The sequence below is a fragment of the Sinohyriopsis cumingii genome, chromosome 6, assembly GCF_028554795.1.
Source record: "Sinohyriopsis cumingii isolate HCF-2022 chromosome 6, ASM2855479v2, whole genome shotgun sequence".
NCBI lineage: Eukaryota > Metazoa > Mollusca > Bivalvia > Unionida > Unionidae > Sinohyriopsis > Sinohyriopsis cumingii.
Window position 1 is genome coordinate 11674777 of NC_142966.1, and position 26951 is coordinate 11701727.

General features: G+C 38.0%; 1 protein-coding gene across 5 annotated transcripts; it reads right to left on the bottom strand.

The window, feature by feature from the left end:
• Nucleotides 1-913: 913 nt before the first annotated feature.
• On the bottom strand, nt 914-26914 carry LOC149796373 (uncharacterized). 5 transcript variants are annotated; one of them, XM_089961053.1, is made up of 10 exons: nt 26827-26909; nt 25944-25983; nt 9867-10049; nt 9163-9321; nt 7444-7570; nt 6755-6847; nt 4953-4993; nt 3611-4079; nt 2020-2161; nt 1687-1836 (listed from the first exon to the last, which is right to left on the bottom strand). In XM_089961053.1, exons 2-10 carry the CDS (start codon nt 25971-25973, stop codon nt 1818-1820), a joined length of 1263 nt encoding a protein of 420 aa, XP_089817179.1. In that variant the 5' UTR covers nt 25974-25983; nt 26827-26909; the 3' UTR covers nt 1687-1817. The 5 variants fall into 5 exon arrangements, with proteins under 5 accessions (XP_089817177.1, XP_089817179.1, XP_089817180.1 ...); XM_089961051.1 differs by lacking the exon at nt 2020-2161 and having other exon boundaries at nt 914-1836; XM_089961052.1 differs by lacking the exon at nt 1687-1836 and having other exon boundaries at nt 1859-2134; nt 26827-26912.
• Between the last annotated feature and the right edge of the window lie 37 nt (nt 26915-26951).

Genomic DNA, 26951 nt, shown 5'->3' on the forward strand with positions numbered 1-26951 from the left:
ATATTATTAGTGCTTCCCTGACTTTAGCAAAAGATGTACTTGCTTCCTGGAACTTACAACCAGATGTATGTGCTTCCTGACCTTAGCGCCAGCTGTATGTACTTCACAGAGTAACACTAGATGTATGTATTTCCTAGACCTTAGCACAAGACACATGTTCTACCTAGACCTTAGCTCTGGGCAGACATTTGCATGTCCTAGACTAATCACCAATATATGTACTGCCTTGATCTGAGCACCTGAGGTATGTACTTCCTGGATATTAGAATCAGGTTTATGCACTTCCAGGATCTTTGAACAAGACACATTTACTTCCTTGACCAAAGCACCATAAACATTTATTACCATGACCCTAGCACCAGACATATATACTTTTGATAATGTATTCCAAATTGTGGCATACATTTTTCAGAAGTATGCTTTGTAGGTTTGTAGGTGTGTGTGTGTGTGATTTGGATTTTTAATGTAGATTTAACCACTTTTCAGTCATATCGCTATGATGTCTGTAGAGTAGCGGTTCATAGTGACGTCTAGCACTGGGGAATCATGCCGCATGATGTCCCACCCAGTCACATTATCCTGACCCCAGGCTGACCATTCCTAACACTAACCTCTTAATGCTGAGTGCCAAGCGAGGCAGTTGTTAGTACCATTTTTATAAGTCTTTGGATATGGCTCTTCCAGGGATCAAACTCATGACTCGAAGCACTAGGCCACTGAAGCAGTCTTGTATGTTTGTAGGAAATGAAACCTTCACATAATTTTTTAATGTCCTTTTTATTACCCCTTTATGTCACGTCGTGAATGAATTTCCCTCAAAAGAGTGGCAAATATTTCCTGAACACAGAAAGAGGAGTGGGGATAGATAGTACTACAGATGAAAATATAATGAATAACAAAAAATTCAAACTGGTTTGTATTTTTTAGATTTTATATATTGTAATTAAATATTTGCAAAACATAAGGTTCATACACTATGACAATACAGCTCTTACAAAACAGAGTTCAGAAGGCAATCACCATAATAAACAAACTTATAGTCTACTGAAATACTTATATCATTAAAACCATGTCACATTTACTCATGTAGATAAATTAATCTGGAAAAATACAAGAAAGGGACTGCATGTGCCATGAACAAAGACTAGATTTGACAAAATTACCTTGACAACTATGAAAGGCAAAAGAAATATATAACACTTATATGTTTCATATTTGAATTCTTCTACTAAATTCAATTTCATGCTAACGACTATACAAAGAACAAAAAGTCTAAGAAAAAAATAATAATGTTAGAACAGATGAAACTGACCACATGCACATTACTGTGTAAACATAGGAAAAGACTGCCATTATACACATCTCTCCAGCAATGATGGCTTTCATAAAACATTACATATACATCATTACAAATTAGATATCTTAACTGAACTATTTTGTACTAAAACATCTGCTTATAACACAAGCACATATGAATCACATATTTTTTTTCTCTATAAAACGCCAAAAGAATTTACCCTAATTTGCAATACAAATCAGTACAGTTTCCTGAGCTAAAAATTTCTCAGTACACATTAAATAATAATCTTTTGAAAGATTATGATCATTGAAAATGTCACTGTTAATCATCATATATTTAACAAAAATAAGTATGAGCTTTCATTTCCCTGTTGCAGTTCCATAGAAAGAAACGCAAGCACGCATGAAAATTGTGTGGAGTCATGTATGACAGCGAGGACTTCAACTTCTTCAACTTGGAATTATTTTGTTCCACAATCTGGGTGTTGACATTTTTGAACTTGGGATAAAGTTTTGATTCATATCCCATGGAGCAGCCTGAAATGTACAAATAAAGCTCTAACCTTTTAAAATATAAGAAACAAAAATGTTCATATAAAAGAATATACCATGCCAGCACCAATAGTGTCAAAGTACATATGTACCTAATTTGCCAATAAAATGGATAGGAATGCCTCAAATATAAAAAATATTGATAATTTTTGACCCAGCAATATATACCTAGAATAAAGAAACTGGAACATGAAATCTCTCAACACATCATAATGTACAAGGAAACGTTCCATATTGAGTACACATTCCGTTTGCCCATCATACTGAAGCTTTCCATCACAATCTGGAATTGAGCACAATCTAAAAAAGCCTGAAAACAAAAAAAAAAAAGAAACAAAAAAAAAAAAAAAAAGAATGAAAAAGTGAATGAAGTTAAAGTCAATGTGATATAAGATAAAAATAACAGTCAAGTGATGTAACTACAGTGGTAGCAGGTACAGTCAAGCTGTGGGACCCAGTCGACCTGGGGGCATGGCCCAACCAGGAAAAAAATAATTGACAGTAAAGGGGTGGACCAGTACAAAAAAAGATACCTGTGGGGCCCATTGTGAGGTAGTTACAACACTGGAACTGTCTCTATTGCCCAATTGTGGTTTAAAGTTAAAATTAATAACATCATCTGATAATAAATGAACACATAAAACAAAGCTACAGTTAGCACAATATCAACATCTTGATTTCTGAAAATGACTATGCAATTCAGCATTCAGAATTTCCAAACACATACACTCAGTTTTTGTTACAATAACCAAATTATTTCTATGTAATTTGGTTCTAACTAATTGGTGCTATTATAGAACAGCCTTAGAACAGCTATCTTACATGTCACATTTTCAAACAAGCATTGTCAAGTTAGAATATGGAATTTGAACACTGCTTTTCATTTCATATTCAATGTGAGTTTTTTGTAGCATTTATTTTTCAAAGCTGTTCACACAAGCCTACAGACAAGATATTTTCACCATGAAGAAAATAATACTGAAACATAGGAGGTTATTCTGTTGTAAACATGATGCAAAGGAGAGTTTATTATATTCGGAATATCTGGATCTTGTTCACAGAAGTGGATCTATTGAAATAATATTAATACTATTCAATCAGGGTGGTACTGTTATTATCAAAAGGTGCCATCATTAACTTTATTGCAAGATGATTTTTTTTTTAAATCCCTAAACTTCCAACGGTGATTCAATGAAAGGAGATTGATTTTTAATTCTATTTTGAAAGGTCATCTATGATCATTATATTCTTCCATGCAAACAACACAATCCATAGGCATAATTGCATAGAATAAGATTTGAGGTGTGTTGACGACAAAAACCAGCATCAAGGATGTGCTTGCAATTTACAAATATTTGAAAGAATGGTTCCTGAATGGTCATTCTATAAAACCAACTGGCAGATGCACACTGTTTATATAAATGAGACTATACTGTTATGATTGTGAATGTAAAACCAATTCACATGGAATAAAACCTGTAGTTTTAAAGAAAAAGATAAATGATTCACAATTCATGATTTTACTGATCCTTCCATTATTCTTAGAAGAGAGTATTTTTGTAATTTGAGTTGCTTAACTAATAATTCAATTCAAACAGAATGTCCATCAACTTTGATGTGTCCTGATAATATTTTGTGTGCAGTATTTTCCTTAGGTATATAAGCAATTTTTATACATGATATTGAAGCTGTAAAATAAAATATACAAGTAACAGTTACACATCTGAATGACAATTAATTACCTTTAGTTAATACTTACACTGTACTTGCATACAACCATATCTTGTGAAGAGTGTGGACTGCTTAATTTCAGCTACGCACTCATTATGGAGTTGACCACTGCATTTAGGGCAATGTAAATTTAATGGTATGGCTTGAAGGATGCCAGCAGCTGCAGGAAATAAATTCTTTGGATTTTGCCATAGTTTTGTTTTCATGTTTTCATCTGGGTTAAATGGAATTTTCTTACTAGATACTACTTTTAGCATGTACTGGCTGTACTCTGGTTTATACGCCAACAATTCAAGTATACGATCCACACTATCTGGCATGTCTTTGTCCAAACTGTCGGTAATAAGGTTCTCCACCCTGTGCACATGTAGACATATTTTTTTACACTGAAGGCAGAACAGTGACTTGTTTCTAACTGTTATTACAGCATAACCATGTAACGGTACATGAACTGCAAAACAGTTTGGAGCAAAAAAAATCTCTTGTATAGCTGCACACTGTAAATATATGATTAAATAAGTAATAGATATATTTGAATTTCAGCTGAAAAACTGCAGCAAAACAGAGACATGTAAAAGACATTTACTGTTCATTGATTATTTGGAAATACTACATCAGATAGCATGTGCTCAATATGGAATTCAAAATGAAATAATACAATATGTGATGATGTTGAGTTCACACTGAGTCATTGATAATTTGTCAAGTAGTATGATTATAATGTCAAAGAAATCATTTTATATCATTGTTTCTTAATAATGACAATAATTTATTCATTCATTACATGCCTACTGTTATTCATGCTAATACAACATAATAAATTGAAAATATGTAACATGTGTAATAATCTCAAGGCATACAAATGAAATGTCATGCAATGGAAAGCATAATGACCAAGGTATCATTCAAATAGATGCCACCAAACTATTTTGTATTCAGGTTAAATTATATCATTAACAATATGTAAAGATTTAAGTCAAAACAGATTATTTGTTTTTCATAATGGTCTTTGGAATATGAATAACTGTTACCAATGTTATAGTAAATAAAGCATGAAACTCTCTTAATTGGTGTGTAAAATGTAAAATTGAGTCTTAAGCTCAAATGATGCACCATGTCATGAAAATAGCAAATGGTGAAGTTTCAGTTAATGCTGCAGCATGTAAGTACCTGCAGCAAAATACCTTATGAAACTGTGACAATGGAACACAAGCATAATGATTTAAAACCTAGTCAGGAAACAAAGAAAACAAATAATATGACAGGTCAAAGAAACATGTACCAAAAATAGTATATAAAATGACTGCAGACACATATGAAATAATGACACAAATTATAATTAGCAATTTAATTGAATGTAGAATACTTACATCAGATTCCCTGAAGGATTGCTCAAAGTAAGCATGGTCATCTGAAAGCATATATAGAGAATGTTACAAAAGTATAAGTGTCAAATAAGAAGTTATCAAATGATTTGAAAAGTTTCAATCTTTTGTGAGTATAGGCAAGCTAGAGATTGAAACTGTTCAATAATATTCATAAATTTCAACTGAAACAAAAAAAAACATAAGGGTTTATGTTATAATAGTCTGTAATTACTGAATTTTCCATGCAGAATAATTGTGATAATTCACTGGAGCCAACTGCAATTATTTCACTGCCAAGTCGATAAGAAGATAAACTCAAAATTCAAAGTTGTTCTTAGATACATACATGGCCAAGTGGTATTGATGGATGCCTTATGTCCACATACAAAGTTAAAATCCAACACCATAACTGCTTATATTTTCTGTGCCAATAGTCACAAACCACAGCCAAACATAAACAAGAAACCATGCACATCATGTAATATCCAGTAAAAAGCCTTTGTACCATAATAAACCTTGCTAGTCAATATGTTTGATTAAAAATGAAAAAGAAACTTTGCTTGCTATGAGTGAATAAGTTATATTTCATCTCATGGGCGAAAAATTTAAGTAAAATATATAGATTATTCAAAATTTCAAGCTAATTTCTTCTACACATTTGTGACATGATGAAAAATCAGTTTCGTAAAACGACTGATGTAATACACAAAAGCCAGACATTGCATCTGTGCTGTACATAATATTGTGATGTCATCTGTGACATCATGGGGTGTTATGAGACATATTGCAGATACAAAGATTAGGACATAATACTAAATAATATGATACTCATGTAATAATTAAATAGACTGTAAAACATAGCTGTAAAATGAGTACTAAATGACAATGGCTAGGATATACTCAAAGAGCTTCTTTCAGAAACATGCCATGAAATGTTAGTTTTTCAACAGCATAATTTACAATAGTTCATTCAATGTTGATAACAAAGCAGGTAGCAAGACCAAGGGCTCAGAACTCTAAAAAAACAGCATCATAATTGGTTAGTATGTGACAAAACATAATGCACAATTGGTAAACTCAATTAACATATTTTGGACATTGATCTTTCTGATGACTGCAAAGAAGTTATTACAGCTTTCTCTCAATCTGTTAGAGTATAATATTTTAACACTGATGTAAAGAAGTTAATGAACAAAAATGAATAATGTTATAGATAGCATCCATTAATGAAAAAAGGGAAACATTTGTGACTACCTGTGAAAAGATTAACAAATTATGTACTCTTGATCACTTTCATAGAATAAATGCATGAACATAAAATACACATGAGGAATATAATCTGAAGTATATTTATTTGCAGAAAAAGACAATATGAAACATTGTAATGAACCATGAATACAAGATATTAGACAAACAAGAAAATTATTTTACATTTATTAAGGCTGGTATAATAGTGAGGTAAAGAATAATAGACAACATATGCAGTTTTAATCTTTGTATATGGAACTTTCTTTGCTGTTTTCATTTTGTTATGGGGTTTAATCCCATTTTTTGGCACATGATAGGCTATGGCGGCCAGTATAACTGCTGAAGGAAGAACCTGGAGAACACATGGAAGATTCAACAACCACTGAGAAGCTACTTAGAAACTTTCTCATGTGCCTGTTGGCCAAGCCCGAGACTCAAACCCACACATAAAGAGGTGAGATGACGGTGATCCGTAACAGTGAGTGCTTTAGACCACTTTGCCACTCAGGGTTCCAGAACCTTCTTTACAGTTTCAGAAAAAGTTTACTATTAATTACCTTCTGTGCTTAAACTTGTATAAACTGGTAGTTCATTAAACACAGCTCTAAAAGCATTGATATGGATGCAGGGTGGATGCAAAGAATCTATATCTGAAAGTAATAAATCTAATGGTTGGAAAAAAGTCCTAACACAATGCATGTAATGAATTTAAAGAATTGGACTTAATTCAATATCTTAACATGTTACAGCTCATGATAACAGAATGAGAATTCTTCATCTGTGTTTTTTTTTAACAAGTCATTATCCTTATATAAGCTTGACGTAATAAACAAAGCAAAAATATTGTACAATGCTAAAATCCTCAAAAGACTCAGTATTACCTAAGTATTAGATTTATTAACTAATTAATTCATGGTATGTTCATGAATAAAATTGTAAGAAATTGAATTTATGTATCTACTAGTACTGATAGTTTCTTTGTAGGCAGAACAAAATTAAATGTATTACATTATGTTAATAAATGCAACAATAATTACAAATGTTTAAAAGTATCTTATATCTTATATTTAATGAATTATATTGTGGTGATTCAAATAAGGTTTATTGTAACATTTAATTCCACATTGTTTACTTTAGTAAAAATCATTTTATCAGTACTGGATGAAAATATATATATATATATATATATATATATAAGAAAACTTTACTTATAAGAATATTCTGAGATATGAGGGAAGTTCTGCACCTTGTCTGGAATGACCACGATGTAAAAGGTTGCAAAAAGAAACCCGTCCCAAGTCACAGCTGCAGGTTAACAAAACTTCTTCATTACATGTATCTTGACAGATGTTGATCAATACTGGCAGAGACCTCTATGGATAAAGATTTAATAGTAATCATGGAAGCTCATAATAGCATAATTAATCTTTTCAATAATAGTACATACTTTTATGGACTTTATTTATATGTGTATTTAACTTGTAATCTACACAAGTTTCATACCAGATTTGCATTTGTTTTTTCGCATCATAAAAGATTGAGTCATTTAACCCATTCTTGTTGACAGGTGTCACTCTGTGTTGCCGTTTTGTGTTCAACACCATCTCTCTGTTCAAGATAGGACACACATGGCTGCCAGTACAACTGATGGAGGAAGAATTTAAGAAAACCCAGTAAGAACCACCAGCCAAGAGAAAGTAGTGTCATCTTTCTCACATAATCACACAGATTGAGCACAATACTCAAAACCACGCAGAGAGGTGACAAAATAGTGGTCTGTAAAGGTGAGCACTTAAGACCACTTGGTCACCTGGGGACCCTATCACAAATGCAGTACCAAACCTGACTAAATTCTAATTATTTAAAAAAACAATTGTTCAAATCTAATAAAACTATTTCAAAATTAAAAATAAAGAAGCTTTATCCAACAACAATGAACAATCTACATCATACAATAAACCTTAATAACTCATTCTGTAAACAGTAAATTGGGTAGAAATAACTTAAGTAACTTTTCTGCTAAATATTACAATGTACCTTCAAGTATATGTACATATAAATTTGTCACTGTGTAAAAATCAACTGTTGCATTCCATAATCATGGTGGCAATTACAAGCATTATAAGAGCTTCATGAAATCATCAATTGGTGCAGAAAATGAACAAGTTATAAAATATGTCCTTCACTTGAAATCAGAATGAAAAATGAACCTATAAATGTACTTAAAACAACCTGAATACAGATCATCAGGTTGTCCCTTTTGAAAAAAATGTATGCAGGAAGCACATAGTGAGGCAGTTTGAGCATGATAGTTTCACACTGAAGGGCCAAATTGTTCTGTGGTTTGGCAAAAAAATGCAATCCACTGCATTATTGCTTATCTTCTCTAACAAAAATCCATGCATTTAAGTAAAGTTTAATGGCATTATATATGAGAATAAATCAGTGTATATAACATACATCTTGAATATTTGTTTTAAAAACAGGAAGGTCACTGCTACATGTCAATCACAGTCATATACACCAAAATTTCTGTTGAAATCAACCAAAAATCCATGCATTTAAGTAAAGTTTAATGGCATTATATATGAGAATAAATCAGTGTATATAACATACATCTTGAATATTTGTTTTAAAAACAGGAAGGTCACTGCTACATGTCAATCACAGTCATATACACCAAAATTTCTGTTGAAATCAACCACCATTAATTACCTACCTATCACATGTTGCCGTAATTTTTGCATTCCATAAATTGATTACTTAAGACAGATTTAATTGAAAACATTTTGTATTTCACCTTGTACATAAGCAATTTAATTATCAGTACAGCTGGGTACACTATAATAAGGTCCCTCTAATTTATTACATAATTTATTAACAGAGACAACACTGATAATAGTATTACAAAAGAACTATTTCTAGAACAATGAAATGCAACCAATATTCTAGGAGTAAAACCTACTTGTAGAGTCTTCTTACTATCATCCCATCCAGCCACTGCAAAAACCTTCATTCTCTCATCCAATTCTTGATAGGCATGCTCATGTTTCAATGTGTGCCTGTAAAGCCATCCTTCATCCTCATCATCTGGTGTAATAGGAATGTCTCCTAAGATAAAGGTCTAGAAATGATTTGCAAGTGTTACATATAAATTTGATTAAACAAAGCATATGGCTCAAGCATGTAAAGGATAAAATGATGAATAAACAAATATTTGGAAACATAATTCTGTGTGTCCATTGGACAGGGATGCCTTACACTCACCTCTATTTTGAATATTTATAAAGAAAAGAAAATCATGTGAGACAAGGAAACAACATGTAACAAGTTCAGATGAACTTAACAATTAATGACTGCAACATTTCTGAGCAATTGTTGTTGTTTTTGTAGCTGTTTTAGGGTTTAATGCCATTTTTCAGCACAATATAGGCTATACATGGCAGCCAGTATAACTGGTGGAGGAAGAACTCTGGAAAACCCAGGGAAGAACCACCAACCCATGAGAAGCTACTGGCAGGCTTTCCCACGTACCCACTCTAGCCAAACCTTGGACTCAAACCCACGCAGACAGAGGTGAGACGGCAGTGATCTGTATTGGTGAGCGCTTTAGACCACTCGGGGCCCCCTTCTGAGCAATTAAACAATAGATGAGATATATATATATACCTGTGACGGTTCCAATATGGCTGATATTTCTGAACTGTTTGTTCTAGTTGCATGTGGAGATATTGTCTCCCTCTTAACATGACGTCTCCTCCTCAATGGAATTTTATCAAGGTCGTATGGTACGGTGCCGTCAAGAGAGATAGGATCTCTGTACCACTCTGTTCTACATTTGTATTGTACAGGCTAAAAATGAAACAAATTTATAATGCATATTATCTGTCAAAACAGAATCTTCATAGAGGTACTCAGCTTTTATTAACTGAAAGTCACATTTGTATTTGTTCATTAAGTTGTATAGTTTATGTGCCATTCAAAATTTAATCTTATGCTGCGATCTCAGACTATTTTTCACTAAAAGAATAAAATACTGTATGGCTAAAGACCAGAAATGAAAATAGAAAGTTCACACCGGCATAATGATCACCCACCTTAACGATAATCATTTCATTTTCAGCCAGTGTCTGATTAGCAGCAGAGGGGGCGAATCGGACATTTTGTCCAATCGTTATTTTGCTTAATTATTACTTTCTGCACTCAACGATCTAGTGTCGTCAGCGCCTGGTAAAAAAAAAACGACGACGTCGTTGGGGGATCGTCCAAACGTCATTTGGTTTAATTAACACCTTCTGCGCGTCGATCCCCAGCGTCGTCAGCGTCCGGTAAGCACGTCGACGACCGCGTCGATGTCATTGCCCCCTCTGCTGCTAAGTGGTTATTTACAATGAAAGTCTTTATGATCTTACAAACAGAGTGATCACTAACTCCTCCTCTTGCAGATCAATTAGGTTATTTGACTGATCGGTAATTTTAAAATTAATTCTCGTTAAAAACCGATCATGGCATCGCATATAGACCGGATTAATCGGACTCTCAACGATTAAAAATCCCGGAGGGGCTGTTGGTGAAAACGAATAAAGGATATATCCCTGTTGAGCCTGATTTGATTGCTTGGTATCTACCTGGTAACTTCCTTCGATAGCATCACACACTAGATTAATCGCTATCACCGATGCAATATTTACGTTGTATGGAGCAATATGCCTACCACCATCTCCGTTATCGTGTCTGAGGATAGTTGATGGGGGGGTGTCCGCGGGTGGATTCTCAGGCCATCCTAGTATGGTTCTTATTGAACTGTTATAAATATCAACCATATACCCCGGTGTGCTTATTTCAATCGTCGACGATAACGTCGGTTCATGAACCGTAATAGCGATTTTTGATTCCTTTCCTGTGATCGATTTTATCCTGCGTTGAAATTCTTTATTGATTTGCTCTATTTGGTATGACCCAGTTGGTATTGTAACCTCCTCCCAGTCTGGGGTCCCATCGGGTTTATTTGTCCGTGCAAAAACCAGCGAGTTATTAGGTTGTTGTCCGTTAAATGCGTCCGCTCGGATATTAGGCCAACTGTGATATACTCGCAATTTTGCCAGTGCTATTTCCTTTACTGGAACCGGTGATGGAAAGTTTACACTGAATTCGGGTTTCGTTGATGTTATCGATATCATATTTGTTTGTACCGGAGTGGTGTTCTCCGCGATCCGCTGAAGTAATTGAAACCCTTCGGGGTTCAGCGACATTATTATTATTCGTTGTCTTTAGTGTCTAATTTCAACAACCAGGTGGTTCCGGCTTCCAGTTGAAAATCCTCGATTTTTGACATCGCGGAGCTATACAACTGGACCATCGTGGAGAATTCAACATCGGATACGAACAAATTATCAATCGATAACGAGATCAACCCGGATAATTTCGAGTATGCGTCGGATACTATTTGATGTTTTACTGTATACTCGTTGAGTTTTTTCTGAAAACACGATGATATCTTCCTAGTGATTGCGTTGGCAACTCCAGCAACTGTTGTCATTGCGGAGACAGCGATTGGAACAGCGATCGGGGTTATCGTGGTCACCGTGGATAAAATAACACCGGCGCCGGCTATTATACCCGACACCGAGTACACGACCGCGTCGATGGCGGTTATTTTACGACGGTATTTTTTTATTTTTACACGGTATTGTTCGGAAAGCGTTTTCAAGTTCGCGGAAAATTCTTTTGCGGTATCGAATCGATATTGATGTGACGTCGGTGATACCTCTGATTCAACTTCCTTGGTGGTCATTTTTATTTTAAAAGAGCTAGTGTTTTTAATTACTTAGATTCGCTGCAAATTCCACATACCATGTAATGTTTGCCCGGGCTAGATTTCTATCAACGGCATAAATTGTAAACTGTTCAGTTGCGTTCCTGTCTATAATTGTTGATATTGTATTGTTAAACCCGGATGAACTCGACGATAATATATTAAACTGCATCATTGAAACCAGTGTCAATCGATAAATACCCTTAACAGTTGCGGTAATATTTACTGTATTCTGTGTAGGAGTCCAATCGAATGATCCATGCCGAATTGTGTATACTGTGTTGATGATGTTCTCATGAGGGATTTTTATTTTTTCGAATTGCTCTGCTACTCTCGGTAGTCCGTCTTTAATCGCTTCAACATCAGTTTTAATCGTTCCTATTTCCTGTATATGCGTGTCCACATCTTTTTTGTTCGCTGCAACCCTAGTAATGAGTGTATTTATTTCCTGTATATGCGTGTCTATACTTTTTTTGTTCGCTATAACATTAATTTTGAGTACTTCTATTTCCCCTTCATGCACGTCTATACTTTTTTTGCTCGCTATAGCATTAGTGTTAATTGTTTCTATTCTCTGTCTATGCGCGTCTACATTATTTATGATCGTTACAACATTAGTTTTGATTGTTTCTATTTCCCGTGTATTCTCGGTCATACTTTTTTTGTTCGCCGCAACATCAAGTTTGATTGTTTCTATTTCATATGTATGCACGTCTATACCTTTTTTGTTCGCTGCAACATCAGTTTTGATTAATCCTATTCCCCGCCAATACGCGTCTACATTTTTTTTGTTCGCTTCGACATCAGTTTTGATTGTTCCTATTTCCTGTGTATGCGCGTCCACACCCTTTTTGTTCGCTTCAATATCAGTTTTGATTGTTCCTATTTCCTGTGTATGCGTGTCCATATTATTTATGATCGTTGTAACATCAGTTTTGATTGTTTCTATTTTCCGTCCATGCGAGTCTACATTATTTATGATCGTTGCAACATTAGCGCCGATTATTTCTATTTCCCGTTCATGCGCGTCTACACTCCTTTTGTTTGTTGCGACATCAGTTTTGATTGTTTTTATTTCCTGTCCATACGCAGTGATATCATTTATAGTTATTGTAATCTCATCCGGCTTGGTATTTTTTTTACCAAAGAATTTATCAAAGTTGTCATCGATCCTGTTAACATTTTTTCGCAACGGGGGTAAATTGGCCGACATCTCCATAAGATCCGAAATAGCATTTTTTATTTTTACAAGATTTGGTTCGTCTGCCGTCGGGGGTCCCCGAAAAAATCTTTCGACAATGTCTCGCATTTCGCCGATGTGCGTTATTATCGACCTGAACTGTTCTCCCTGCAAGTTAAATTCACCACGTAAACCCTTTAACGAATCCGACATGGTTACATAATTGTTGCCAAGTGTACTTATTTTTCCATTTATCGTCAAGATGGATTCACCCGGTTTGAGTCGTCCGTCGCTGGTATACAGCGCGATAGTGTCCTCGGCGGTATCACGCTGTCGTATTAAAACGTCATTCAGTGACACATTACCGGATTTCAATTTACCCTGGCGGTCTTGAAATACAACTATTTCGCCCGGGTCAACACTTGTTAGATTCAACATATCAGCGATTTCATCCTCAATTAGTTTTTTTATGTCGGCGGCGGTCGTTTCCGTGGATTCTTTCAGCGCCGAAACCGGTCGCCCCCAGATATCAATCATTATTATTGTAAATGTTATTCTCTAAAATCCGTTGAGCTTCTACGACCCCACTAGTGTATTCGTTTACAACCACATGAGGTGGTTTCCGCGATGATGAAATCGCCGCAAGTACGTTCAATACCTCGCGGCCACATATCGGTGGGTCACTTAATCGCTGTGTTGGCAGCGTGGAATAAAAAACCCGGGCTGAACACGCCCGGATATACCGCATGAACTCTTTCGGCGGGGCTAACCCGTATGAATCAAAATAGACGATCGCACGCGGATCAATCGCGTACGCAACCCAATGAGTTCCCGCTCCGGAGGACCCATCGAGGTTAATTATACCGGTTTCAATATTCCTTGGTGCCGCCGGTAATTGATCCCTCATAAAAACACCTCTGAAGTTTTTTATCGCTAACGCGTTTGCGGCGTCTATTAAATCAAAATTAGACATTGGAGTCATTGACTCAGGAGTCATTGACTCCCGAGTCAATAAACGGTTCCCGGTAGTCTTAGACCCTTTCCCGAGTACCATGAATACGGGGTTCCCGGTAGTCTTAGACCCTTTCCGGCCACGGGTCGTTTTTTTTTGTAGCCTTTCCCGGTTGCCTTCTTTAATGCCATTCCCGCCGCGGTACCAACGGCTCCTAACGCCGCCGCCTTAGCCACTGCTGCGGCCGCCGCGGCAATCAATGCCGGAATCGCAGCTAACAGCGGAAATATCCCACCGGTCTTTTCCATGTTTTTAATTGCTGCGGCTGAAAAATCTATTTGAACACCTTTTTTATTCTTAATCGCGTCATTGAAATGTTTTATTTGACGCGCCGTCAACGATATCTTATGATTACCACCCGCCATCTGCGACGGCTTCAGCGTTATTGTGGTCCCGCATTGTTTAGCCGACTTTGATCGTAATTTCTTGACTTGACCATCAGTCAACTCTACACTGACGACACTATACGACATTTTATTGTAAACGCGTTTATGCTTTCAATTACATGTTTTCCACTGGCGCATCAACGATTCTCATTCGTCCACCAACGCCTTCCAACAGCATTGATTTATCGCTGAGAATGACAGCAACCGCTCTATAATTAACACCAGCCGGGGCTATACGAGCTCAGAAGTGTATATCAACGACGGATTGTCTCGTTAAATCAAGATGTTCCAGCGAAAAATAATAAATCGGATACAGGTTTTTAAAATCAAGTTGTGATATTTGCAAACCGGTGTCGACGTTTTGATCACGACCCATATATGACAGCAATCGATGATACACACGTGCGACATGGTTGTCACCGTAATTAAGCTGTATATCCTCGGATGGTTCCTGTTGTCCGTTTATTCTCAGCGAAACCTCCATGACTCCTAATCGATCAAATATCATATGGCTGCGTTCTTGATTACCCAATCGTTCCCTATTCTGTAGCGCTATGAATATATGACGCGGGGCTGAAACACCCTGTTTTGATGCTAGGTGCCATGTAAACGTATCGGCGACGTTATCCTCTTTAGCATCAGTTGTTACCGCTAGCCAACTCAACAGCGATTTCCCTCCCTGTTCCATAAATGCTAACAATCGTGCTTCCGTGGTAACTGATGGAGTCAGCACCGGCATCCACAATGCCATTTTAGTTAAAATGACTTTACCGGCAGCGACGCCAGCAGCATGCCATATTGCATTGTTATCATCGCCCCTTCGCGTCAGCGCGATTGTATGCTTAGCCCCATAGACAACTTTTCTAACATTTCTGCAGAATCCAAATATGTGATGGAGTGGAATCGCGCATGAAAACTTTCGGCGTGGTCCTTGCAACATTCCTATTCGTGTTGCAAACCCTAGATTAAAATTATCGTTAGTACTTTTTATGATATTGAACTCAGCACCCGGTCTTGTTCTGCGGTCTGGGTTGGCTGCTTCAGTTTGATTAGGAACTGAAGTATCTCTTTCCACCAGCACGTTAATGTACTGAATATGATCAGCGTTATCGGTGGAGTCCTTCGCAAACATCATAGATGGGCCCGCCGATCTTGTATAATCATCCGAGTATCTCGCCAACCCAATTATCGTCGTTGCAACATCAACCTCGCGTTCTATTGATTCAATTTCTCGCCCGTCAATAAGATATCTGGCGCTCTCAAATAACGCCATGATACCGTTGTTGACGAAGCCAACTCGAACACGATGGTCATCTGCGTATGGTGCATTATCGGCGGCATTTGTCACGAGTTCTCCCTCAATTTCGATAAACGCTTCACACGGCAAAAAATATTTACTGGTATCTTGGACTTGAAGTTCAATTCGCGATCGTAGGTCGGGTTGCGCTGCATAATAAGAATAATATTGATAATCACGGACAGAATCATCCCTGCGCACTGGGGCGTCCATATCAAACGCGGGGTCAGCGGTTCGCGCAAACATTCTATTATTTATCATGTTGATGTTTTCAATTGCGATTTTTTCGTCGTAGACCACTTCCCGCTATCGCGTTCATGAGCGCGTTGGTTGCCGCATCGGCGGATGGCGAAGTCGCCAACGACGGAGTCGCCGCCAACGACTGAGTCGTCGCCAACGACTCTAATTTTTCTTCCACGGCGTTATTTATTACTTTACTGACATTCGCAGGCATCACTGTCGTTGATGGCATCTGTTTTTTTCTCCTGGATTTCACCAACGACATTAGTTTGTTCCGCGCGGCTGAAAGCGCCTTTCCGGCAACATCTCCAATAGCGCTGATTCCCTTATCACGAATAACATCAATAGCCTTCATTCCTAATTGTTTGGCTAACGGCGCTACTTTTGGAGCCATTCTTGTAAATAACCCCGCAATGGTGCTACCGAGACCATCTCCATAGTACGCGCGGTAAACAGGCAATCGCGAGTTTACCACGTAGACGAGTACTGGTTTATCATGGTTGTAGTGTATGATCATCCTTATTAAAAACACCAGTTTTCCAATTAGTGATTGACCCCCTCCCCACCGCCGTGTGGAAAACCGGAATAAATTTTATCAAAATTTCCTTGGGTTTTTGCCCTCGATAAAAATCCGGTTTTTTTCTGGTTTTTTCTTGATTTCTAGTCATTTTTGGTCGTTTTTTGTTGCCTATAGTCGTTTTTTTCTCGATTTTTCAGAAAAACATCGATTTTCTCTAAATGATTTCCTTGGGTTTTTGCCCTCAAAAAATGGCCAAAAACAGTCAAAAAACGGTCAAAAACAGTCAAAAAATGGCCAAAAACAGTCAAAAAATGGCCAAAAACAGTCAAAAAACGGTCAAAAAATTAACAAAAACGATAATTTTATAATTTTATAATTTTTTTTAATCATCCACGAGTTCGTCTATGAGCGTTCGATATGCATTAATGTCCATGATACCGCCTGCAAATAACCGCTTGCAAATATCAGCGGCCTCATTGATTATTTCCGTAGAGTTATTTCCGGCTCGTTTTCCTCCAATTAGTACCTCTAGCCGTGATATATCACTGAGAACACTACCAGGACAGGTAACGCCGTAGGATTCTTTACCAACAGGGTATCCTTTTCCTTTTTTTGGTGTTCTACTCTTAACTTTCTCGAGGAATTCATCGTAATCGGGATCACCACGATGTGGTAATGCGTCTCTATGTTTACTCGCTAAATACACTATTCTTGCCCAGTTCTCCGTCGAGGTTATTTTTTTCTTGTAACCTTCATTGATATACTCATCTCGAATGTTCTTAGTTGATGTTGTAGCAACAAAATTAACTAATTCTTCATCGTCGTCGATGTCTCTAATTTGATCTATTGCGGACTTTTTAAGAACATTACGGGGTATATTCCCCTCTTTCTTTTTTTCTTTCGATGTTTCTTCGGGTATTTCTTCCGGTATTTCTTCTTCTGGTTCTTTCGCAGTAGCGCCTAGTTCTTCCTCGTCGGCCATTGTAACATAAGGTTCTTGTGGTTCGGTTATAGCGAGTGGTGGTGGCCTCCGTGTTGTAGCAGCCGCTATTTTTGCAGGGAGTGTTTCTAAAGACCTTTTTGTTTGTTTTGTCTCTGCCGCTATCTTTTCAAGCGCATCGAGGACGGGCACAGTTGCCGCCGTAACATCCTTAGTCGCTTTAGTTACCGGGGCAAAGAGTTGTTCGCTTCCAACAGCAAAATCAGTTTGTAGTTGTTGCCGCGTTTGAAGTTGTTCTCGGACCCTGTCTCGTAACGGTATAAACTTTTTAAGCGCTGCTAGCCGCTCTCTGGCTAGTCGAGTAGTAAGTGATTCGCCTACCATTATTGCAATTGCGAAGCAATTTCTAATTTCTCGCCGGAGGCTCCGTCTATAATCCTTCTAATGTTTTTGATCTTACTAGAAATCTCCCGGCGTCGTTCATAAACACGTCCGAGTTTTTTTCGTATTATTTCAACGGCAGTGAATAGTCCAATGAATGCATTTGCGTCATTGTGGTACAAGTTTTCATTGATCGTATGTTGTAATCGTTTTATAAAAAAGTACTCGCGGGCCAGGGTAAAACGCCCCCGTTTCGATTGTTCGTTAATAATTTCATAATCGGATAATATTTTTTCACTGTCGAGACCATCAGATAATTCAATTCCTTGATTTTTTAATTTTGAAATCTCGGCTAATATATTATTGATGTCTTCGATATTCATTATTCTTATAGAACATCTTGTTTTTAAATAAAAAAAAATGAAACCCCGTGTATCGATCCCGAGGTGTTCATACTTTGTTTTCTTCCGGAATGGACAATTTATTGTCATGGCGACTTCGTCAGCGCCATAGGCGCCGGTGACTTCGTCACTCGCTGATATTTACATATGAAAATCGAATTCTATGCCCGGTCTTTTTTGAGATTGCTGTTTGATATACTCGTTCTGCTACTTTTCGTATTGAGGCGATACAAATGTCAAAGTATCTACTGGCTTCATTCATCGACTGAAATATTTTTTCCTCGTGAGTTGTTGTATCAAATGACTTTACGGGTTTTGCTTTCTTTGGGTATTTACCGGTTTGGCCTTTTTTGGTATTTTGACTTTGAGAGATAGCTTGCAAGTTTATAAGACAATTATCAGTCTTATTATTATTAATATGATCAATCACAAGTCCATTTTCGATTAATCCGTGAAAACATTCATAGATGATTCTGTGAACAAAATATGTCTTCTTTCCAGCACCAAATTGCAAATACCCGTGATTATTTACGGTACCAACCGGCTTCTTCAGTTTGCGGTTTCTAACAATGCCGTCGCGAGATGCCTCGTAACTGACGAGCACAGGATGCGGCTGAAATTCTTGGTCCATTTATATAATAATACTATTTGTCTAATTTATTATTTGGTTTAATTATGAATCTTTCAACATAGTCTTGGGGGGTTTTGATGACGAAGTCAGCGGTGGGGTCAATGACGGCGTTTTTAATTCGCTTGTCATAATAGCGTTTTAGTTCCCTGTATCGCTTTCCGCCACAATTAATACACAACTGCGATTTTCCTCTTACACCGACGTGGCAAACCAAGCACGGGAGGGGGCCAAGAGAACCATTACGAACGCTTTGTAAATGATATCCGCAGAATTCACCTCTACATGATTTATTGCACGGGGTTGTCGACCCAATCATCAACCATTTGCATTTATTCATTATACTATATTCTTTCATTTAAATACTTGTTTTAATTATATGGATGAGTTCGAGAGATTGGCAGCAATTAAGCCCCGGAAAAATATTAAGTTCAATCTCGATAGAGTCCTCAAGGACACACCAAAAGCGTTAATAAACGATAAAACCCTGTTGAGTAAAATACGCGATTGTATCGGTGAATTCAAGCGTGATGGTGCATCTCATAGTTGGTCAACATTTCGAATTGATGGCGTTGTTGATGCTACCATGAACGACAACCGCGCAGCAATGATAATATCACAACTTGACGGTAAAAAGTATTTCTTCAGAGTAAAATTCATTGTCCGGGTGGAATCAGGTGATTGGATCATACGTGATAAATTTGAACCAGTTCTCAGCGACAAGAAAACAGTCACTGTTAGCCGCGACTCCAAGCCGGGGTTGTTAACCGGAATTGACAAACCATACTATGAACGAGCGTATCCTGAAACAGCAGTTGTTTATGGAATATACCCGTTAAATAAGAAACCTGATATCGGAAAACTGAAACCAATGAAACAGTCAACTGGGATAAATTGTGTAGCAGAACGAATAATAGAGCATTTTACAAATGCATGTCGAGGAAACAAATTGACTGATTTACGACGTAGCAAAATCAACCAGTGGGAACTAACCGTAAAAGAGCGTGGAGCAACCATCAGCGACATAGCGAGATTAGAAACGTCGTTGAGATTTCCAATAACCGTTACAACGATAACCGGTGAAGTATTATACGAATCGAAGTATAAATCGAAGGGAGCCCCAATCAAAATTATTGATCATAACGAACACGCATGGACGCCCGCGATCACAATATTTCCACGGGATAGAACAGTAAAGTATATACCCGAAGAATTCCTGGGAGAACAATTCTCCAGGGATGGTTTTCTCGCGGAGAGGAAACTATTTGATGCTATTGCCTACTTGTGTAAAAACGACCCTGTATCAGTGTGGTTACTTCGCAGCGCTGAAAACGATGCGGATACCTTTGATCAGTTTGTAAGACCAAACGGCGAATTATATCGCACTGAAGCATTTCACAACAGGATGAAAAAAACCGCCATAGAATTTGAGGAGCATGATGAACAACTGCTAACAAATTGTTTTACGATTCCATCGGTTGTAGCTCATGTTGCAGCAAGGAAAAATGCGTGGAGACCAACGCGCAAGGAATTTCTGCCGGATGTACAATCCAGTTGTTTGGAGTATTATCACGGTGGATTATGGAACACTGAATACAACCGCGACGCTATGATCTCGGTTGATATGGTTGCCTGTTATCCAGCGAGTTTTCTCGGGTATGGATCCGCCGCTGAGTATTTCAAACGATTTGGACACCCCAGACATGAAATGACTCGTGTTGCTATTAATGGACCACTGCCCGATTTTGATTTAACCGGATTCGCTCGCATAGTATCATTTGAATTCGCGGCAGGACTCCATCGCTGTTGCTATATTTGGATCGGTAGACACATGGCTGAAAAGAAGTGGCTGCCAATAGCGCTGCTACGGTATATGATTGATTGTAGCATGCTAGTTTCGTTGATTGTCAGTGACGCGATTATATCATACCGGGCACAGACTGAAGTCTGGTTACCAGAACCGGAGCGTCTAGATAGCATAATTGACGAGTCCAGAAAAAACATTGATGCCGACGAGGAATATATCATCGAATGGTCCAGGAGGATATTTAACCAACGAAACCGCGAGGCAAAAGATCTCGGTAGAAGAATAATCGGTAAGTTCACACAAGGTGGAAAAAACCACGACTACAAACGATATTGCTCACGGCTGATTATAGATGACGCAGAATATGATTTCGTAATCAAGGACGCAGTGGCAAAAAATAGATACGTGAACTGCAAAACAGCTTTCTTGTCCAATGGAACGAGGTTGGGTACAGTTGTTACCTACAGCGATGGAGACAGCCCGGCGTATCCACATTTGAGGGCGTCTATGCTGGGTTATGCCGCTATCAATTTATTCTCGATGATAAATAGATTCCCCGATACCGCGGTTAGAGTAGCCGTTGATTCGTTTTATGTTGACGTAGCGTATAAGGGAAACGTAGCCGAGTTTACTAGTCCGGACGAGAGTTGGGGTACATGGAGAATTAAAAATGAAATACGACGCGATTATTCCCCGTCAGCAGATGTCACCGTTGAAAACAACTACTTACGCGGTGATAAATTGTCAGAATGGTCTAATGCACCATCGTGTTCTGATCCAATTTGTAGACACAAGACGGTTTATTTAAGCGGCTGTGGCGGGTCAGGAAAGACGACTCGGGCAATTGAATTATTTCGAACGCGGGCAAGTATAATCGTGCTTACACCGACCCATAGACTAGCGCGAGAGATAAAACAACGAAATGTTGACGCCGTTACTTATCACAGCTTTTTTCGATACAGCGGCGGTGAGTGGACTCCTGATCGAATGGGTGAAAAATTTATTCCCGACATTATCATCTGGGATGAGATATGTACTGTTTCGTTAGATACTTTACAAATGTTTCTTGAGTGGTTGTTGCGCGCGAATACAGCGGTAATCATGTATGGGGACCATGGCCAACCACCACCATTTGTCGGCGAGGGTCCACATGATTGGTTGAGCGGGTTCGTGGACTATTATGAAGAAACCGATACTGATTACCGAGCACTTGATGAACAACTGCGCGAGGTTAAAAAATTAATCAGATTACAGCCGGATAGAATTCAATGTGAAATAATCCGCGAGGTGATTCCGGAAACGCCGTTAAATGAATTCTGGGAAACATGGAGACCAAACGATTTGATTGTAGCGAGTAGAAAGATAGTCAGAGACACACTTCAGCGGAAGTTGTTTACGTTGCATAAGGAAAAGTTTCCAACGCGTCCAGTGCCGTTATGTTATAGACCCGCGGACACACGGCGGCAGAACATTGAAGTTGAAATTCCAGGCCGGACAGAAAAACAAATTCTCGTGCTGAATGATATCGTGCTCGTTGATATCGGTGTCGTCGAGGACGCGCTACGTGCTGATAAATCCCCGTGGACGCTAGGATACGCAACAACAATACATTCCTCGCAGGGACTAACCATCACGGACACAATTGTTTGGATAGTTGATAATCGCATCGAATGGTCGAATCTAGTCTATCTTGCAGTGTCCAGAGTACGAAGGATAAATCAGCTTCGAAGAATTGTTATTGACGAAGCCACCGACGAAGCCGGCGACAAAGTCACCATCGATGCAAGCGTCATTGATAGAAAACTCTCGGGTTACCGCCAACAGGATAAAAAAAAACAGCGGCGTTTTGATATTGATGCCGAATTAATAATCTCGCTACGACAACAACAGAATAATCACTGCGCGAGTTGCAATTGTATAATGAGTTGGCGTTATTCGGATAAAGACACTCGCCAATTTACCGTGGATAGGATCGATAACAGTCTCGGTCATGTCAAAAACAATGTGAGGTTGACCTGTCTTGAGTGCAATAGACGCAACGGCGCTAGTTAAGACCACGTGGGGGCAATTGAGTATCGTTAGGTATCACTTGTAGTTGCTCGCGTGTAAATCCGCGCTGAGGAGCAGTTGAATCCAGTCTATAGATCGGTGGTCTACCAGTTGATCGTGTTATCGTTGATATGTTATGTGTGGTAACACTCCAAATAGGATCAGTAGCTCTTTTTTTACCGCCTTCAAGCTCTCCTGGTTCATATAGATATCTAACAGTGACATCGCCAAGAATCGGCTTGGAAACGCTATTTATTTTTGATCTTTTGGGTATATACTCGTATTTAATCGCGTCGCTGGGCTTCATGTTGATTGCTCGGGTAATCTCGTTATTTAACGCTGCAATTACGCCTGGCAACCTTTTAACCCATTCACGAGATCGTTTTTCTTGGATGAATTCCTTCGCGTATTGATATCCAAATAACCGTTCAGCGAGAGTCCGATTGAATCGTTCAACAATTGCCTGATCACGATGTAGCGCAGTATGACCTCGTCGTATCGCGACGCTATGATGTTTCAGCGTTGATAAAACAGCGCCGCGAAATTCACTACCGGGATCAACTTGTAATAGATTTGGCCAGCGCAGAGGGCCTCTTCGATAAATTCTTTCAAACGCAGCGGCTACTTCAGTTGCCGACTTTGTTTTTAACGGCTCCGCTTGTTTGTATCGACTCGCAACATCAACTACGGTTAGCGCGTATTTGTAACCGTTGTCATGCGGCAAAAATAGTATATCAGCCTGATGAACTTCATTAGGTACGCTGACATCAAAGCGCGAGAAGTTGATTTGTTTAGGCGGTGGTAGATAGATTTGCCATATAGCCTGTTTGGATAACCAATTAGCCGCAGTGGTCTTTGTTACCTTTGCAGCGCTTGCAAGCTTACCAATTGCGGCCTTCCCCTTCCAGTATCCTCTCGGAGAATAATAGATGGATTCCATGTTGTTATTATAAACGCTATCGTTTTCAATTACCAGCGCCAGAAGCTCCGCTTCCAATCATTAATTTACCTTTCATAGCCGATTTTACCAACCATGAGGCCAATTTTTCTTTGACGGATTTATCAGGAATAGCATTTAATGCGTGAATTAATTTTACATCCGCGATATGACGCTGTTGCAGATCGCTACTTTTGTAAGCAACATCATGAGCATGACACGCCTTATCGATAGCGTTTATTGGATACTCACCGGGTTTGGGCTGATTTTGATCATCGAGTCTAATATCTAATCGTGTTCCGGGGCCACAGTAGTTATATCCTGGGAGGTGTTTTTCTCCTGGATACTTTGCCCACGGTGTTCCGGGGAGTTTTGCCAATTTGGCTGCGATGTCACCTCCTCGCTTTTTTTTAAAACATCTCCGGGTCTAATAGAAATAAATCTAAATTTCTTTGTACCGCATTGTACACACTTGCCAGTAAGGGCCGATCTGTTATTTCTTGTTGTAGCGGTTGTCATATCATTTGTGCCAGTACGTACTCTACACTTCACACAATATAGATCCATAATTTATGTATAGAGATATGAATATAATTGATTTTTCGGCGACTAAAACAAGAGAACCAGTTAAGCATGTTGCAGCGTTACCAAACTCGATCCGGATGATTATCATCGGACCATCTGGATCCGGCAAGACGCAATTGTTACTCAATTTAATAATGAGATGGATGAAGTGGGATAAGTTGTATTTGGTTGCTCCTAGCGTAGATGATCAACGATGCTACGAGGTGTTGAAAGATTTCAACGAGAATGCATCAGCGATCGCTAAAAAAAATGTTATTGAGTTTATTATGGATATCAATGATGCACCGGGTATTGATGATATTGATGGCGACGTTAACAATCTAGTCGTGTACGATGATGTTATGTTAGACAATCAAAAAAACCCAGCTAGGATATTTTCCAGAGGCAGGCATAAAAACACTGACGTGATATATGTCACTCAACGATACACTCAGATTCCAAAAGTAATTAGAGACAACTGTAATATTCTTGCTGTGTTCAACGGTGTTGATACACACACGCTACGAAATATTTGGCAGACATGGTGCGGCGGTGACATGGACTTTAATGTTTTTCGAAACTTTTTTAGTCATGCTCAGTCGACCCCACATGGATTTGTAACGATAACTTTACATGATCCTCGGACACGATATCGTATCGGACTTGACCAAATATTCGGTTAGTTGTAAATAATTTTCATTGTAAATAACCACTTAGCAGCAGAGGGGGCAATGACATCGACGCGGTCGTCGACGTGCTTACCGGACGCTGACGACGCTGGGGATCGACGCGCAGAAGGTGTTAATTAAACCAAATGACGTTTGGACGATCCCCCAACGACGTCGTCGTTTTTTTTTTACCAGGCGCTGACGACACTAGATCGTTGAGTGCAGAAAGTAATAATTAAGCAAAATAACGATTGGACAAAATGTCCGATTCGCCCCCTCTGCTGCTTGATTTGCCTTATCCAGCAAAATAAATTTCAACAATGTTGACATAAAGACATATTCTACAGTAATTACTTAATGACCAAAAATGTAACCATAACTATAGGAAAGTTTTGGAAAAGGGAAAACATTATTGCTGATCAGTGCATTATATTTTGTTTTCAATTATTTTAAAAAAATTATACATAGAAAAACCATGTTATAAATATATGAATGTATCATCACCAACTAATTTACAAATTGTTTTCAGCACCCTACAGCTCTTTTAGTGAGGGATTTTACCCAGCCTACCTGACAATCCATTCTTTAATGAATTCTTTACTGAAAGTCTCTCTCAAAACAAAAAAACTCTACTGCAATCCTATGTTCTAGTATGTCAAGAACATGATACCCATACATATACTAACCTATTTTTAAAATAAATCCCATGCAACAACTTTTGAACAATAAAATATGTTACAAGTTGTTATAAATAGAATGTTCATGGAACTGACAAAATGATCAGGGTTGTAAAAATGCAGCAAAAATCATTATTTTTTCTCAAAGGATGAATTTTAATGGCATGAATTTATAATGAGACACTAGACAGACTTGGCCTATATACTAATTAAAATTGAACATGAAGTATTAAAACAAACTTACCTTGGAACACTTGTCTGCACTAGTAGACATTTTCAGGAATCTGACAAAGCAAAAATATGAAATATTCACATAATAGTTGTCCAATTCTACTTAATTTTGTCATTTCAGTTGAGTTTGCGTACCTAATATAAATTTTAACACAAAATGAATGAAGTTAGTAAAGAAATTTTAAATAATCAGATGCTCTCAAAAATTCAATTTATTCAGCTGTTCATATATTTCTTTTTGAGAGAGAAAATGGTCTGTATAAGGGCACATAGACCACATCGTACAATCGGAAAGGCCTTGTGTTAGAATGTTTGATATCAATTATGATGAAATGGTGCAAAAATCTGAGAAGTTGTGCATTATATTTTATGTGGATTAGCATCACATTTGTAAAACGTTTTTTTTTTTATATAGCAAAATTTATACTGGGCATGTATGTGTTCAAGACTGATTATTTCGGTAACGTGTAAATTTTTAGAATTTGGTTCTACATGCATTTAAATTTAAGTTATTCGCTTCAGTGGAACCTAAATACATCTATATTCCTTTCAAAGATCAATATTTACATGCGCCAAGTACACGGGTCAAAATATATACTAAAGTATATTTTTGGACGGTATCAACCTAAAGGTTTGATACAATACAATCCGGATTGAATGTCGTACGCTGTAATGTCACAATCTGTGCCTGTGATAAAACAAATTCCTACTACCCTATTTTGTGATGATTAAATAAGACCCGTTGTTTTGTGTGGCCTATTTCGGTCACAATTGTAACAGACGACAGCGATATATAAGTTTAATCTGTCAGTTTCTTGATGACAGTTAAGGTGCAGACCAGTAAATAATCTGGACTGGCAAGACTTTAGTTGAAACAATTATCGTCGTTATTTTACCTCTTACTTTTCTATATATTTTTTCCTCAGCGTCTTGTGATTCAGCGGCTTTGCCAGTCAACAACATCCTGCGAACGAGCCAATGAGAATCCGGTGCTTTGTCCGGTGCTTGTATTGGGATTTGT